This window comes from Apiospora marii (assembly GCF_038362585.1).
Source record: "Apiospora marii strain CBS 49790 chromosome Unknown utg000003l_segment0_segment0, whole genome shotgun sequence".
NCBI lineage: Eukaryota > Fungi > Ascomycota > Sordariomycetes > Amphisphaeriales > Apiosporaceae > Apiospora > Apiospora marii.
The window spans coordinates 6372329-6387925 of NW_027117374.1; the positions used below are offsets into that span (position 1 = coordinate 6372329).

The 15597-nt window shown below is 53.7% G+C and overlaps 8 protein-coding genes across 8 annotated transcripts; 6 read left to right on the plus strand and 2 right to left on the minus strand.

The window, feature by feature from the left end:
• Positions 1 to 746: 746 nt before the first annotated feature.
• PG985_005516 (uncharacterized protein) lies at positions 747 to 947 on the plus strand (the record flags this gene model as incomplete). The annotated part of the gene is made up of 1 exon (XM_066825285.1): positions 747 to 947. The coding sequence occupies one exon, from the start codon at positions 747 to 749 to the stop codon at positions 945 to 947; it is 201 nt and encodes a 66-aa protein (XP_066688445.1).
• Positions 948 to 4258: 3311 nt separating this feature from the next.
• Positions 4259 to 4813, plus strand: PG985_005517 (uncharacterized protein; the record flags this gene model as incomplete). The annotated part of the gene is made up of 2 exons (XM_066825286.1): positions 4259 to 4390; positions 4442 to 4813. 2 exons carry the CDS (start codon positions 4259 to 4261, stop codon positions 4811 to 4813), a joined length of 504 nt encoding a protein of 167 aa, XP_066688446.1.
• Positions 4814 to 5864: 1051 nt separating this feature from the next.
• Positions 5865 to 8388, plus strand: PG985_005518 (fungal-specific transcription factor domain-containing protein; the record flags this gene model as incomplete). Its single annotated transcript, XM_066825287.1, has 4 exons — positions 5865 to 5932; positions 6132 to 7456; positions 7517 to 7839; positions 7894 to 8388. 4 exons carry the CDS (start codon positions 5865 to 5867, stop codon positions 8386 to 8388), a joined length of 2211 nt encoding a protein of 736 aa, XP_066688447.1.
• A 616-nt stretch (positions 8389 to 9004) lies between these two features.
• Positions 9005 to 10397, plus strand: PG985_005519 (uncharacterized protein; the record flags this gene model as incomplete). The annotated part of the gene is made up of 4 exons (XM_066825288.1): positions 9005 to 9359; positions 9450 to 9564; positions 9604 to 9811; positions 9972 to 10397. The coding sequence occupies 4 exons, from the start codon at positions 9005 to 9007 to the stop codon at positions 10395 to 10397; spliced, it is 1104 nt and encodes a 367-aa protein (XP_066688448.1).
• Positions 10398 to 10715: 318 nt separating this feature from the next.
• Positions 10716 to 11360, plus strand: PG985_005520 (uncharacterized protein; the record flags this gene model as incomplete). The annotated part of the gene is made up of 1 exon (XM_066825289.1): positions 10716 to 11360. One exon carries the CDS (start codon positions 10716 to 10718, stop codon positions 11358 to 11360), a length of 645 nt encoding a protein of 214 aa, XP_066688449.1.
• A 460-nt stretch (positions 11361 to 11820) lies between these two features.
• Positions 11821 to 12363, minus strand: PG985_005521 (uncharacterized protein; the record flags this gene model as incomplete). The annotated part of the gene is made up of 1 exon (XM_066825290.1): positions 11821 to 12363. The coding sequence occupies one exon, from the start codon at positions 12361 to 12363 to the stop codon at positions 11821 to 11823; it is 543 nt and encodes a 180-aa protein (XP_066688450.1).
• Positions 12364 to 13651: 1288 nt separating this feature from the next.
• On the minus strand, positions 13652 to 14881 carry PG985_005522 (uncharacterized protein; the record flags this gene model as incomplete). The annotated part of the gene is made up of 3 exons (XM_066825291.1): positions 13652 to 13743; positions 13934 to 14309; positions 14375 to 14881. 3 exons carry the CDS (start codon positions 14879 to 14881, stop codon positions 13652 to 13654), a joined length of 975 nt encoding a protein of 324 aa, XP_066688451.1.
• Positions 14882 to 15220: 339 nt separating this feature from the next.
• PG985_005523 (uncharacterized protein) lies at positions 15221 to 15592 on the plus strand (the record flags this gene model as incomplete). The annotated part of the gene is made up of 1 exon (XM_066825292.1): positions 15221 to 15592. The coding sequence occupies one exon, from the start codon at positions 15221 to 15223 to the stop codon at positions 15590 to 15592; it is 372 nt and encodes a 123-aa protein (XP_066688452.1).
• Positions 15593 to 15597: the final 5 nt, after the last annotated feature.

A 15597-nucleotide genomic window follows, 5' to 3' on the forward strand; every position in this document is an offset into this window, starting at 1 on the left:
CGAATACAAGGTTCCCATTTCATCTTCAAATCTATTGTATTTAAGTTAGTGATAAATATATGCTACCTGAAGCTACTTCCGGTCCTAGAAAACCGCAACTATACTGTGGCGGCTTTTGCCCAAGGGCGTAAACAACCAAACCATATTCAACCAAACCAAATCAATCCAACGATTTCAGTCAATTCAGCCAATCAAACCGGGACATTTATTAGTCAGCATCAACCAAATTACATCTCGCCCCTTGGTTTGGTTGGTTTGGTTTGATTTGGTTTGGTTGTTTACGCCCTTGGAGCCTTTTGGCAATTTTAAGACAGGAGCCAACTTTTACCTCGAGCGACTTTTGGTGATAGATGCGCCTACTGTGACCCGAATCGAATATAGTGTACTGTAAGCTAGGGTACCCCCTCACGGGCCACTTTACTTGTCTACCCCTACCCCTGTAATCAAAGCTATTTCAACGGCTGGAATTGACATAAATTCACTATATTCTGTTATGTAAGGTTGCCGTGGTGGGGCAACGTTTCCCGAATACCTCTGGGCGGTTGGGCGGGGTACCCGCAGGCCGAGCCCTGCGGGATACCACTAGCGCTTTCTGAATCGCCATACAAACTCAAAATGTTGAAGAGCATACCATACCTGATTGAGTAAGGCGACCTTCAGAAGCTGGGCCGAGTACAATTGCGCGTCGGCGTCCACGCTCACGAGTACTGACACCTGCCCACCTGCCGACCCGCCGACCCATCGCGATGCCATCTCGACCCAAGCCCCACGAAGACGCCTGGAAACGGCCTGCCAAGGTCGCTGCCAACATTGACAAGTTGCTGTTTGAGCTGCAAGACTGCCAGCCCAAGAACACCACCAAGACCTACAGAACAAGGCAGCTGGGGCCTTTCTGGAACTACTACAATGGTTGCGTGCGGTCCTGCTACAGGACGCCCCATTTCTGATGGACGACTTCCCCGATCATCCTCTCTTTCAGCAGCCCGTTTTCCAACGTATTGATTTCACCGTCTTTGCCGCCTGCGTACGGGATGCTTGTCGGCAGTCAAGGGTTGACACGCACAGCGAGATCATCTAGAAGGCAATCCCGGTAGTCGCGGAGAAGCTTCGTGCGGTGGCGACCTAGTAGATTGCCGCCGAAAAGTCGGTTCAACAGCTTACTACCGAGGTCCGGCGCCTCGAGGACGAGGTTCACCACCTTCGGAACCTCTCTTGGAGTGTGACAAGGGCAGTAAGGGCTTGGTTCTGGTTCAGCTAATAATTGACTATGGCACTTCTAGGGGCTCTGATCTCTGGTCGTCCCAGATGACCTTTCGTCCTGCCATGTATAAAGGGCCTTCTCTCTCTCCGAGTCGAAGAGAATAGAGTGGTTTCTCCAGCATGCACCAGGCTGATTCCCATACAGACCAACGTTCCGCAAAGACTCCCAGTTCACTCTGAATACGTATCACTTCCTATCTCGCAGCTCCCGTCATATACTTGATGTTGGTTTTGCGAGCGACGCAAGGCTCGAGGTAGCACTGGCCACAGATATTAGTACCCGGGTAACTCAAGAGCAACTCGGCAGTAGACAAGCCATCGGACGCATGGCTTGGCCTTGGAAGATCCGCGAGGGAAGTTCTTGCGGCCCAGGGCATTCGGTTTGTTCTGGGTTTCACCATGTGTGGATTGCTCATGAGGCTTTGGGTATTCGACCGGGCACCCCACTGGCACCCGTTCGGAATATGGTCTATCATACTACCAGGTACTGGAAAACCCTCCAATTGCGCCTTTGCTCCAGAAAGCACCTTGACCATTAGGGTGCTCGCTTTAAACGAATTTGATATGAAAATAGAACATGCCTAAGGCTTTGATTGGGTTTGCCCCCCTTTGGGCAGGCGCTGGAAGCGCCTGCCAAGCCAGTCGGATGGCAGAAAGCCTGGTCCAACCAGGGAACAGGAGGCACAAATGTGTGGGGTGGACATCGTCAGAAGACATCTGAAGATAAGAGGAGGTGTTTTCCGGGAACAGAAAATGACATGAAGATGATCTCAACACGAAGGAACTTTTGCCCTTGTTTCAATGTGAATGCATTCTACCTATCCTTGACTGATACAAAGGCGCTGCATAGGTTCTCAGGTCATATCTCCAAATATCACTACGGCAGGTTTCGGTTGCTTCGTTACATTGATGGTTCGAGTTGCTGGAGTCTCATATTAGGAGTGCAGGACAACGATACGCTAACCAGTCCATAACATACCAGCAGGAATGGGAGAGTTGTGGGCTCTCGTGTGAGGGTGACAACGTCGCCAATCTGGCGTTCTCAGCCAGCCGACAACGCTCAGAGCAAAAGGCTGGGCCCTTTGTCTGCGTTTCGCAATATAAGCAGTACATATATGTCCATACTAGATCGTACGACATTCCTGACGTGTTGAGGTATATAGTAGATGCTAAGTTGTGAAGGAAAGAAACACATGGATCTTCTGGAGAGGTAGTACAAGAAGTGCTAGTCAAGCTCTGGTGTCAGTATATAAGGGAGGCGCTAGCTAGTACTGTAGCTGAACAAAACGTCACGGCAAGTATGTAAAGATGGAATCCTGATACAGTAGAATACTACGGGTGATTACAAGCGTTAGTGACGATGTTCAATCGGTATGATAACGCAGCGTGCGATTCATGTCAATAGTAAGTAAGCTAATGTCATCCATATGGCGGCTTAAGTCAAAAGTACCAGGTCCGATTAATCGTACCTGCATCCGGCATCTCAAATCCCTAATTACGGCCCGTTTGCCGTCTGCGAACCATCATATACCGCACGCAGGCTTCCCATTGCCTGGCCAACTAATCACGACATCGCCGTACTTCAGATCCAGCATGCAACAGTTAACGATTGCGCCCCGGGCACGAAGAATGCCGCCTCCGATAACAACGAGCAGAGCCATGCGAATATTCGCGAATGTATTGAACATCGGCCCGGCCGCATGGCTGACGTTGACATTACTCGTCACCCCGTGGGTGGTGAGGGCGCAGCTTGCCATCACAATGTTATAGCTCGTCATCGTGCTACAGGTGTATGTGGCGTAATCATGTGCGTCGTGCTTCTCGCCGAGCATGAGACGGGTCAGAGCTGTTTGAGGTTCCAACTGGGGCGATCCATGCTACCTGGCAGCCCTGCCGACACGGCCTTTTCAGTAACAGCGTGGCAAGGAAGCAGATGTTGTCATCGAGTCTGTGGCCTCGCCGAGTGAGGCGTTGACTAGCGAATGGCAGTTGTCGCTACTTTGGGTTTGCACAGCATTGTATTGAGGGTGGACGGGCGTATCTGAAGGCGTTCGGTCAGCCTGCTGCCATCGCAATGCAAACCAAGCCTACTACATACCGACTAGATGCCAGCTCGCTGGCAGGCATGGCTCATAAGCGCGACAACTGCCATTCGCTACCGAACGCCGTCTGGCTGGAAGGACGCATATGTACGCTATCGCGTGCATCTTCAAGTGACTCAGGCCATCATGGCGTGTTGCTCTTCGACTTGTGGTGATCAAGAACTACGAGGCGCCAATGCTCGGTTTTCTTGGCAACACGCCAGCCAGATTCATCAGCATCCAATGGCGTCGAGACAAGGGTGTGGCAGATAAGCTTTGTTCCGGACATTGGATGGACTGGTAGAAGATGGACTAGTCAACGGCCCTGGTGAGAGAGATTTCAGCTTGTACACATTAAGGCTCTCTATTTACTCTATCATCGAACAGAGCCACCAAGCTCATCCGACTTATTCGAATCATCTTCCTGCTCTGTGCATACCCTCTGCTTATCTGCCATTAATACTGGGAGATATGCCGCATCTACCATCCCTGGACTTTGAGCCTCGAAAGATTTAAAGCGCCAAAGCTTTGGTGTTACCACGATAACCCTCCGAGCAATTGTATGCACGGTAGATACTCGTCGCAAATCATTCGTCTGCTTTTTTGTCAAAGATATTACCATGCTTTTGCAGTTCATAATCATTGGAACAGCCAGGCCATGCATATGCGCCTGGACGCGTGCACCGGTTGCCTATGATGAGAGGGGTATCCGTGCGTAGGAGCTCTGCCCAACCGGACGGAATCCAGAAGCATATAAGCTGCATATGGCTTGCTTGTATCGGGCCACGCTGCGTTGACTCTAAGCGAGTCTAGTTAGCCTGGCCAAATATTGCTGCAGGTCCACGAACCCAAATAAGGGAGCTCCCCCACGTTTGTGGCATGAACCTGCTCCGGTAACTAACTGTCCCACAATCTCGATGTCGGAAGACGATCAAATCGCCGCAAGTCGATGCGACTGGCATTTGAACCTCAACAGCGATGAGTGTCTCAGTCCTTACCTTACCATACCCGACAGCGGATTCACGTTTAGAGAGCCTGATACGTTAAATGTAAGGCCACAAACCTCTGTGTGACTCCCTGGCCTGACATCAGCCCGACAGTTTGGGCAATACACCATCTCTAGTGAATCGGTACTCGTACCACAGCCTAGTGGGGACCATTACCTGGGGCTCCAGAAACACTACTGGAGCTATGATGGCCATGCCGCGCAGCACAGCCAACAAAGGGAGCTACCACAACTGTACACAGGACCCCGAACAGAGGGTTTTCAAGCACACATGGTCAATACTATTGAAGGCTTGATGCCACAGACGCCGACTTGTTTAGTGTCTTCGCCTGTTCATTGCTATGTGTCTGTCGAGGAAGCGCTGAAGGAAGAGAACCGTCGCGCCGCCGCCGAATCCCTTACAAGAACCAAAGAGGAAGAAAAGGCTCTGAACGATCGGCATGTTAAATTAGGCATGGCAAATTAGGGATTGATAGGTATCGTGAGAGGACTACGGGAGAAGGTGCTGTCCCTGACCGGAGAGATATTGAGGCACAGTGTATGCGGTGATGACCATATTCATAGTTTCATTTTATCGAGAGCGGCCAAAGTCGCCGGCATGCTGTAATGAGGAACTCTGTAGTCTTTGTGGATGATCTCCAACACGGTGCACAATGAATGGTAATGAAGGCTGACCGCCTTATCGACAAGTTGTTCAGGCAAGGGAGACCAAGTTACCCCAGTCCGGCGCGTCGTGTCGCGATTCGCATGCCATAACGTGGCTGCAGGGCGGTACTCAGGAGGCACGCAACGAAGGGAGGGGTATCACTAGAACAGTAGGCCAGCTCACGTACGCTGTTCGTACAGTTCGCGTCCGCTCACAACCTGTGAGGATCGTGCGATTGCAGAGGGACCACGCTTTTCTCCGTGCTGGAACGCGCCGAGCTTGCGCCGTTGGTATCACTAAGCATCCTCGCCTCTTACCGAGAAGGATGTTGGTGAGCATAACGAGCTTGCGAGGGGCCGCGGATCCGTACCCTGGGGAGATGGATACGCCCCACAAGAATCGCTGTAGCACTAGCTCCCATGACTCCAATCAGCCAGCAATCGAGGAAACTTTGACTAGGGGATATGCTACGCTAGAGCAGGCTCAGACTTTCACAATTGAAGCGAGCCGCGTCCGGCAAAAGCTACCCACCACACCCTTGGCTCTCCAGTCGTTGCAGCAGCCATAGTTTAGTGCACTGGTGTATTGCATACAATAGTCGCAGCCAACCACAGCATCCGGAGCTGCTCTGTGCCGCTATCTTTATCACACCCCTCATTGCCCCTACCAGGTACGGAATATTCCTATCTCCACAACTAGATCACGGCTACTTCATTTCGACATCTAAAGGAGCGACACACACCGAACAGGTCATGAGTCGTATTGTAGTTGGTCTACATATATTTGAGCTTCGACATGAATTCGCAACGACCCCTACTCCCCAAAGTGGTCCATTCGGGTGGCAGCGCTAGCGAGCCGACGGAATCCCCACATGCGAAACGCAGCAGACGGAAAGCTACGCCAGTCGCCTGTTGGACCTGCCGCCAGAAGAAGATTAAGGTAGCTGAACACCAAGCATGAAAGATGTATGCGGTTATTTCTGCTAACGTGAGATGGGCCAGTGTGATGGACGGCGGCCCAGCTGCCAGCATTGCCTGAAGAAAAACATAAAGTGTACCTACCCGGATAGTGATGATGTTCGGATGCATGGTCTCCGACAGGCCTGCTGCCGGTGTATCTTCGACATACTTAGCGGCAGATGTGAGGGAGACGCTACAACCATCTCCCGGCGCTTGCGACAGGCTGTCAGCTCGCCAGAAGATTCAAGCAACAGGGACGAGCTAAAAGTCATCGAAGGGTTCCTCCTGAACCTGCAGGATGTCCCGGAAGAAGAAATAGCGGGGTTACTTAAGCCAGTTAGACCTGGCGAGACGCTTTCTGAGGTAGACAGCCTTCGGAACGAAATCGAGCTGCTACGACGCCGTCTTCACCACAACGAGACTGTCCTAACGGCTGTGACGAAACCAAGGCTGCAAGAAGGAGTTCTCGTCAGGCTGTGCAATGCCCAGAGTATCGAACAGGCGTCGAAATGGCTGGAAGATACCGTGGCCTCGGGAGACGTGTTTTTGCCGGGAGCTGTCGACGACGGGCCCGCTCCGTCCGAACCACGAACCTCGCAACGCATGGACGCCATATCTTGTCTTTCCACATGGAGCGCCGACAATGCTGCAGAGGCAAAAGGTGCCGAGACCCCCGATCAAGAAGATGCGGTGCTCTCCGGAAGCCATGACCAGAACGAGTCGACTGGAACCGACTTCCCTTCGGAAGTACTGATGTGGACTGCGAATATGGCATCGTACTTCAGAGTCAGCCCTCAGATACTCTCCGAGCAGATGCAGCAGGGCACCACAAGTCATGGTTTTATGCGCCACATGTCCGTTCCTGTGCCCATGGCAGGTATGAACATGTTACCGGCGACATGGACAAGTGTGACGCAAGACATGAACCGAGTCCAGCACTTGCTTGCCCTCTACTTCTGCTGGGAGTATCCGATATTTGCTACAATACACAAGGAGTACTTCCTTGCCGACTTCTTGAGCGGAAGACAGAGATACTGCTCTGCCGGACTGGTTAATGCGATACTCGCGCTCGGGTGCCTGCTTTCCTCCAAGGCCGGGAGCGACCACAATCCAGATGATTTACGTGTTTTGAGCGACCGTTTCTTCAGAGAATCACTTCGACTCGCCGCCCAGGCCAGCACTCAGTACAGCCTGGTCAACATACAAGCCTTGGGGATTCTGTCACTGCGGGAGCTGAGATGCGGTAGGGACCCAGAAAGCCGGTATTACGCCGAACAAAGCATGCGGTTGGCTGTCGAAATGGGCCTGAACAAGGTCGATCACGGCGAGGAGGGGTACGTGGCTGTATCAACTACTACGTTCTGGGGGTCATTTATCCTGGATAACACGTGGACATTGGTGACGGGCATGTTACCGCTGACTTCACGTGCGCCGCTGCTCCCCTCCAAACCGCCTATCCATCCCGATATTGAAGTGTCACCGTGGACCCCGTATCCAAACGAAGGTAAGTGAGACGATACCATTTGGGGTTTACTATGCACATACTACTAACCCGCCTAAGCAGACGCCAAACCTATGCAACATCGCTTTGAGCAGGTTTCTAACACACAGTCTGTGTTTAGGTGCTTTTGCGAGATCAGCCAGTTGGGCCATAATGCCGCGTATTTTCTCCAAACGCCAAATAATCCCGACACAGGCTACATGCTCCTGGACGCCTATAACCAGTATCTTGACTGGTATAGCAGTATCCCAGAAGCACTCAGGCTGGGGACCAATTTCACGCCACCGGTCTTCCTTGTCCACATATATTATCACTGTGCCGTTCTGCTTCTGTTCCGCCCATTCATTCGATTGCGCATCAATGGATCACCTGTCTTACCACGAGATGTCTGAACCGAGGCCGCGGACGCCGTTCGGAGACTGATACGCTCGTATTCCCAGCTCTACAGTCTTCAGCGATCGCCGTCGTTCTTGCCCTATCTCACCCTGATATCAGCCACCATACATCTCACAGCCGCCACCGTCGAGGGAAACGAGAGCTTGGCCGCGACTGCTACTGCACAGTCAGCCATGCTCACCGACGACGTCCAGCACGTAATCGCGACCGTGCCGCTCGACCTACGAGACCTGGCAAGTGCTGTCGGCTGCCTCGCCGCCCAAGGCAAGATGCCGCGATCCAAACTCGCCTCGGACGTCACCGACGCCCTCCGCCAGGGCATTAGCGACCTGACGGACATGGTGCCATACAACCTCTCTGCCAAGGGAGCGCTGGAAACGCTCGAGTACCTCTGCAAGCTGTGGACCGATGGCGGCGCCGCCTCGGAAGCGCAACAGCAACAGGCCCAAAGCCTTTCCCCCTTCTCGTCCCACGTACATAGGCATGTCGCGTTTGCCTCTGGGCTGTCATGGCAAGAGGCTGGGTTTACCATGTTTTGAGAGACAACAGTGAAAAAGGGTAAGGCGTCTGCGGCGTCGAGATGATCTATTCGTTCTACTTTCGGGGAAAGAATACATGCGTTTCCGTTCATATCTCTTATGTTTCCTGCTTCAAACCGTGGATAGGTGAAATTGCACTTTTTAACCAAACATGCGCAAATGGGGAGAATGCAAATCATCGCAGGGTTACGGGCAGATACAGCGAGTTCAACCGCTAAAACCAGCAGTCCTGCAACCCCCAACGCCACAACCGGGCCCCTAGCTTTCAGTGGTCTAGGCCGCTCTCAGTGGGCGTGAACAACTCATAATCCATACTCTACGATGTGACATACCCATACACCATGGGAATGGAAAAAAGGTCAAATTATTGTCACAATATCCCGATATCACCTAGGGAATACACGCCCTCAAGACTATGCAAACATCGGGTTCCGTTTAGCTTCTTCGTGATATTCATCTATAGATCGTACCGATTCCCCTCTCGTTGGTGAATTTGGTTTGCAATCATCGCCTGAGCGTGTCATATCCGACAGCGTAGGCATTTTAAAGTACGCCAAAAGGCGTCTCAAACGGGCCTTGCGAAAAGCGCACAGGGCAGCTAAACCATGTCATCGCCATGGCGGGCAGGGCCGTGGCCATCGACGGGCCTGCACGACATACCGGACGCATGGGTGTCGTTCATATAGGCGTCGTCGGTGGCGGTGGTACCGTTGCCGCCGAGCTGCTTCTCACCGCCGACAGATCCACTACTGCGCCGCGCAGTCTGACACTGACAAAGCCGAGCTTGTACATGACTTTGATAGATCCCAGGCGAACTGCGACGTGCTCGCCAGCAACATCCGGCTGGCCGACTTCGGCTTCAATCTACACCACTGCTGCCGCTGCGGCATGCTCTGGCGTACCCTTGGGACGCAAACGTGATGCTGCAGATCTTGGGCCGTCTCATTCGGATCAGCTAGCAGGGCGAGGTGGTCTGAATTGCTTTCGCCATACCTGACATTATCTATGGAAAGCTTGGGATCACCTTGTGGAGCAATGCCGTTATATTCGAGATTATTCAGGTGCCGTTCGACCAGCCCTCCAACGGTTGGGGTGTGTCTGCGGACATGGCCATGGCCATCGCAGTCGCGTGCGTCGTGAGCGATACTGTCCACCTGGCGCTCAACAAGGCCGACGGTAAGCGTCACAACTCGCAGACGTCCTGCGCCTGCACAGCCTTCATTCGCTCATTGAATCCGTCATCGCCGTTCGCCGGAGGCGCAGCTCGGAGCCCGGCTTCGCCCCCGACCGTGACTTCTGCGAAACTTATTCTACGGCCTTCGAATTTCTCACTTTCCTCTCACCGCGCCTGCGATTCCGATCCGCTACCCTCTCCACGCCCCGCGCCCGTCAAGACGGCTGTCTACTGACATCAGGTGCAGTGGTTCGTCTCTCTAAGCCGAGGCAACGAGCTCTTCTTCTACAGCCACACCAAAAGCAGCCCCTCGGCTTCCCCAGTCAGTCCTATGTCGGCCGCCACGTCCTGGGCCCGGCCAAGAACGTTTAGTACGCCAGCGCCTACCACTATATGCACCACTGCAAAGGCGCTGCTGTTCGGCGGCCAGAACTCGGCCTCGGCCATCCTGCAGTCCGGCACAGCCGGCCATGCCCGCAAGCTGGGATGTACTACGTACATTTTCGACCCACGCGTTTGGGGCGCCGGGGAGGATTTCGTTGTCCGCCGCGGCAACCCGCTCAAGTTCCTCTACCCCATCCTACCTGGGAATATGCCGAAGCGCGGCGCCCGGCTGGTCGAGGCCAACCCGACCGCCACCGACTGGGGCGCCAACAAGCTTTTGGACGCTGCCTCATGGACGTCCGCCGTGTGCTGGCGATACCGCAGTCGGACCTGGGTGCTGCCGTTGCCGCCCACCACGTTGAGCTGGGCCTCAACGCCGCGACCTTGGGCGGCCAGTGGTACGGACGCAGGTTCTCGGCGTGATCGACATCCTGCACCTCGACACGATTGAGAACGGCGCGCGGTCCGCTGCTATGAGGAGTTCGCGCCAAGGACAGCGCGTCACTCAGTTCTTCTGTCTGGCGCATGCGGTCCGAATTGGCGCGGGCGACTTCTAGCGCGCACGACACGGCACAGGATGGGATAGATAGGTTGTAGCTCAAGTACATATCTGATCCATTCTTGCGACCGCGTGGACCCCTTTACAGCAATCCACGGCGCACCTCGTGAATTCCCAGGCCATGGGGGCCGGGTGCTAGCAGAAATTGTTTCCATATCTGTACCGAGATTCTGACCCTGCTTGGTGAACATTGATGACAACAGGAGCAACATGAACGACAGGAGGCCCTCGCGCCCCAGAGGACGTCACTGCGTCGACCAATTATGCCACCCAGCCTTCTCACTTGCATACGTCCGTATCCGCCACCCACTGTCGTATCGCGGGCGATCTTACAAGTCTTTGCTGACCTTGGCCCCCGCTGCAGGTGGTGACCTCTCTCACACATCATCAGGCCCCCCTGGGTACCCGACTCACCCCTTCTTAGTCCTGTTTGTTTCGAATTTTCGTCCACCAAGCAGCAATTTCTGCGCGTCTCTTCTCTCGGCGGAGCTATCGCCAGGAGGACCTCGGCTTCTCTCATCCTCCTCGCTTGGCGCATCTTTTTCAGCATTTCGACTGCCCCTTCTTCATATGCCGACTCCTCGACCGCGTAGGACTGCGGTCTCTTCGAACAGCAACCCAATGCTCCCCGTCTCACAATACTCGCCTTCACCGCCTGTTGCCCGCCGAGTCCTGCTTTCGTACTTCGCCACCGTCTCGGCCCTGTCCCAGGCCTCTATCGCTGTCAACTTATCGCGGCCGCTGCGCGGGGCCATCGCCCCCCATGTCCTCGGCGGAATTCTGGTCGGGCCCCTTGCTGTCCTTCGTGGCGCACGTGATGCGTTTGAGGCAGGGGGAGGGATTGAGGTTCAATGACGTCGACCGCTACCAGCTGCAAATTCAGTAGGAAGACCCAAGGAGGAGCTGACTTAAGGCGGAGTGCATGACCCAGTATGACGCGCTTTTGTTGCTGTACGACTACTAGGCCGCATGCAGATCTTGATGTAAGGTCCTGGGCCTCAACCCCCGCCACAAGAACTACCACTACTTCGTGATCGTGGATTGGCACCCGGACAAGAATGATCATGGCACTGGATTGGAAGGAAGTAGTGTGCAAATAATAATAAATGTGTCGCACAATCTAACTTTTGTTTGGGTATCAGACAGCCTGCGTGCAAGAACAGCTAAAAATAATCTATACATCCACCATCAAGTAACCTTTTCTTCTTTTTCTTCCTTTTCTTCTACTTCTCTATTGCCTCTTGCCACCACGCTTTACACCTTCCCTCTGGACTTCCATGGTCTTGACACGCTTCTGGTAGCCGCCGCCGACAATCTAGCGGGTGTTGCTGCTGAAACCGCTGTTGCGGTTGCCGTCTGTGATCTCGCGGCCACGCTTGCGGCTCTTCTCCAGCGAGGCCTTAGTGCCGCCGCTGCCGCTGCCGGCCGAGGGCTTCTTGCGGTTGGCCCGGTCGATGCGGTCGACGTTGCCGAGGTCGCGCCAGTCCTCGCCGCCGAATTGCATGTTGCCGGTGCGGCCCTCGGCCTTGTTGCACTTGGAGCGGTCCTCCTTGCTCTCGGCCGGCAGGCGCGTGAAGTTGGACTCCTCGTAGTCGCGGCGGCGTTCCTCGTCGGCCTTCTGGTGCGCCGTCTTCATGCCGCGCGCGCCCGACACGATGGTGGCGCCCACGCTGGGCTGGGTCAGGGGCTGGTCGAGCACCTCCTCGTTGAGGAAGTCGTTGGAAGAATTCTCAAGTGGATGCTCATCACCAGCTGGGTGATGTGCCGTGAGGATATGCTCAAGAAGCTGACATGACAGGGTAGGGCAGAAAGGGCATTGCTGATATCCGTGTAACTCCACACGATGCGTATCGACCATGTGAGTCGCTTGGACAGCGCCACAATCTGGGCATAGCTGATGGATTGTGGTTCTGCTGGATGTGAAGGTCTAACAGCTGGCCATTCTGTTAGAGGTGATCGCAATATCCACAGCCAATCCAGCCGTACTTATCGATGCGGTGCTGACCGTAGCTGCTTGGCGTTTGGAGCTCATGGCAATCTGACCACGGCAGTGTTATCGGGCACTCGCCGATATGCCCTTGGAGGGAATCCAGGGAAGCCCACCTGCCACAGAATGGGCCTTTCTGGATAGTTGTGTTCCGTCTCAAAACGCTTGGCCAAATTTAACGTCGCCTGATCGCATTCCGGGCACTCTTCAAGATGGTGTTCCCAAACCAGATGTTCCGTCAACAATGCTTGCATACTCTCGACATGGTCGCAGCAATGGCATTCCTTCCATTTGTGCGCCTGAACGAGGTGGTTGTGGTCAGTGTTGTCTCCAGCCGCTGGTACTTCGACATCAGTACACCCCGGTTTCGCTGCCCCTCTATGTGACACCTGCGCAGCTATCATCTTGGACCCCTTCGTGGCTAGTCTATCCATTCTTGCAGAGATCAACTACCTGAACCTAGATTCATTTGCAATATGAATCGAAAGATGTCCCACAAGCCGAACGGTCCCAATAATTCGTGATGCTGGTTAGTCGAAGTCCATTCCTTCGTATCAATTATATGTTTCTCGAGGCTAATAGTGATTTTCTGCGACAGCCCAATCGACAAAGAGCGATTCATAGGCTGTTATTATGTTTCGAGCAGCGAGGGGAGAGTTTGTGGTGTCGGGAGGGGTTAAAGTGACTGCGCTGCCGAAATCGTCAAGATTCTGATCACGGAGCCCGAAGACGGAGCCTTTGAAATACTACGACTTTTGCGGAAGGGTGGTAGCTTCAAGGACACCTTGGGGAGGGTGAAAATAAAGCACAAGCACCAAATAGCGATTGAGTCTCGTTCTTGCACCTCGTACGACCACTCCTCCGACGCGATTCGTCTTGTAGCTGTATATCAACGTCCTTCTGAGACTGCAGGTCTTCTCCAGTCTGTATACTAAGTGATCCTCCATTCTGTAGCCGTTTCTTTTTCGCATAGCGGCGCCGGCTAAGCATCTCATTCGCCTCTCGTAGTGCGCTTACCTCACCCTCTAAAAGAGCGAGCCAGTGCATAACTTGCGTTGTACCTTTCGCAATCTGGTCAAGCCCGGCTAAAATTGATGTCGGGGAGCTATTTTGATGTCGCGCGACTCGATTTCTCACGCATTCGGTTTGGGATTGGGCTTCAATTGGGTTGTTTGGGGTCTTCGACTCCCACGGTACAGGTAGGCCGGAAGACGTCGCCGGAGGCGTCGGCGTACGTAGCTTCACATCCAACTGTGAAATCACATATTCCGGATCGTACGGGACGAGGCCTGCCCCTCGAGAACCTCCTTCTACATTTGAGGCTGTAAAAGTCGCCTGGAACGCTTTCCAAAACGCTGGTAGGAAGTCCTCCTTGGAGATGTGGGTGATATGCGCTGGCATAAGACCTTCGATTTCTTTCCCGTACGACCTTTTAACGCACGAAAACAGCCGACATCAAGAGGTTGGAGCTTATGCGACGAATGAGCAGGCATACAGAGTGTGATAATCGAGTTCTCCTTGCAGTAGAGCTCGAAAGCTGTCGAGTGGTGGCTCTCATGGCCGTCAAGGACCAATAGGCGATAAACACCTTTCGTATGAGACTTCGTGTGCTCATCGAAGTGTCGAATCCAATCCTCGCCTCTCTCGTTCGTAGTCCAGCCGTTCTCGGTGACTGCAATAACCCAATCCTTTGGTAACGGGCTGTTTTCGTACCAGGAAGACAAGTACGTTTTCCCGGCAAAGATGATGTACAGAGGGATGACGTAGCCGGACGACCCGACGCCCTGGATAACTGTAACCCATTCGCGATTGCCTTGCTGTACTGCCCTAGGTCTTCCGCGTCGATCGGAGGTTGTCACGACCATTTCGGACGAGATTTGACCATCAGAAAGCCGGTCTCGTCGAAATTGTAGATATCCTCCTCTTGGATCCCATACTTGGTGATTGTATTCCGTACGAGGGTAAACCACGCGCGATACGCGTCGGGATCTTCGCAGAGGACTCTCTGATAGTCGATTCTTCGATTAAAACGCGTCCGGAGGTTTGGTTGTCGTCGTACGAAGTTCGAAGCCCAGTTCATGCCGACGCGTCTTCCGTCGCGTAAGCTAAGCAGTCGATTCGCCATATCTTCTACACCGCTGAGCCGAGGAGGAAACGATCGCGCATTTAGCTCAATAATATACCGTATAATCGCATCATCTTCGGAATCGGTTAATCTACGAGAATTGGCGGAAATTTCGCGCTTTGGCTGAAGACCAAGCCGTCGGTTACGGAGGGTCGCGTAAGGGACACCGTACGTTTTAGAGACAGATCGGAGACTTAATTCTGGGTTCTTTTGAATCGCTTGAAGCGCTAGAATCATTTGGCTTTCTTTCCAAGTGCCGACCATATTGTGTGGTAGAGGAATTACGGGGAGAAGTAAGTCTGTGTTCAATTGGAGGGACGTGGTAAATTCGCTTGTGGAGTACGTTAAAGCCACCAACACCTCCGAAGCCTTAGGGACTCGGTTATTCACGCCACTCAGATATGATTCCCTCAACTACTCGAACTCATCCAAGTAATGGCCAATTCTCGTCCGGGCCTCTCGTTAGCCATCCCAGTGGCATCATCGTCCGCTCGTCGCTTCGCCGTATTGTAGTGTCAGATAGGTTCCTCCACATGTTTTGCCAAGTCTAGCACATTTCCAATCGAGTTGCACACCGCAAGCTCTGCATGCACGCTGGCGTTGATGGTGAGAGCAAGAAGTTGGAAAAGGCGCCGATACGGAAGGGCGTCACCTCATCGCCACACCCGGCCATCTGACAGATCATCTCGACCCACCAAAGCCTTGGACGTCGGCACGGTGTGGTGCCTGGTGCCGGACGAAGGCGATCGCCTGATGGAGATGGGTTTCGAGGAGCTGAAGATGATTGCCGGCAAGGTCCGAGAAGAGGGCCTAAAGATCAAGAACGAGGACGGGGTGCTGCTGGACCAGCTGCTGCAGCGCAGAGTCACGGCGTCCAAGTCGGATCTTGGCGCCGCCGAAGTCAACAACAATTCTGTCTTTTCCGCGCCCGCCCAACTCAAGCAGACCTACACCATCCCTGCCGCCAAGTCGTGACTGAT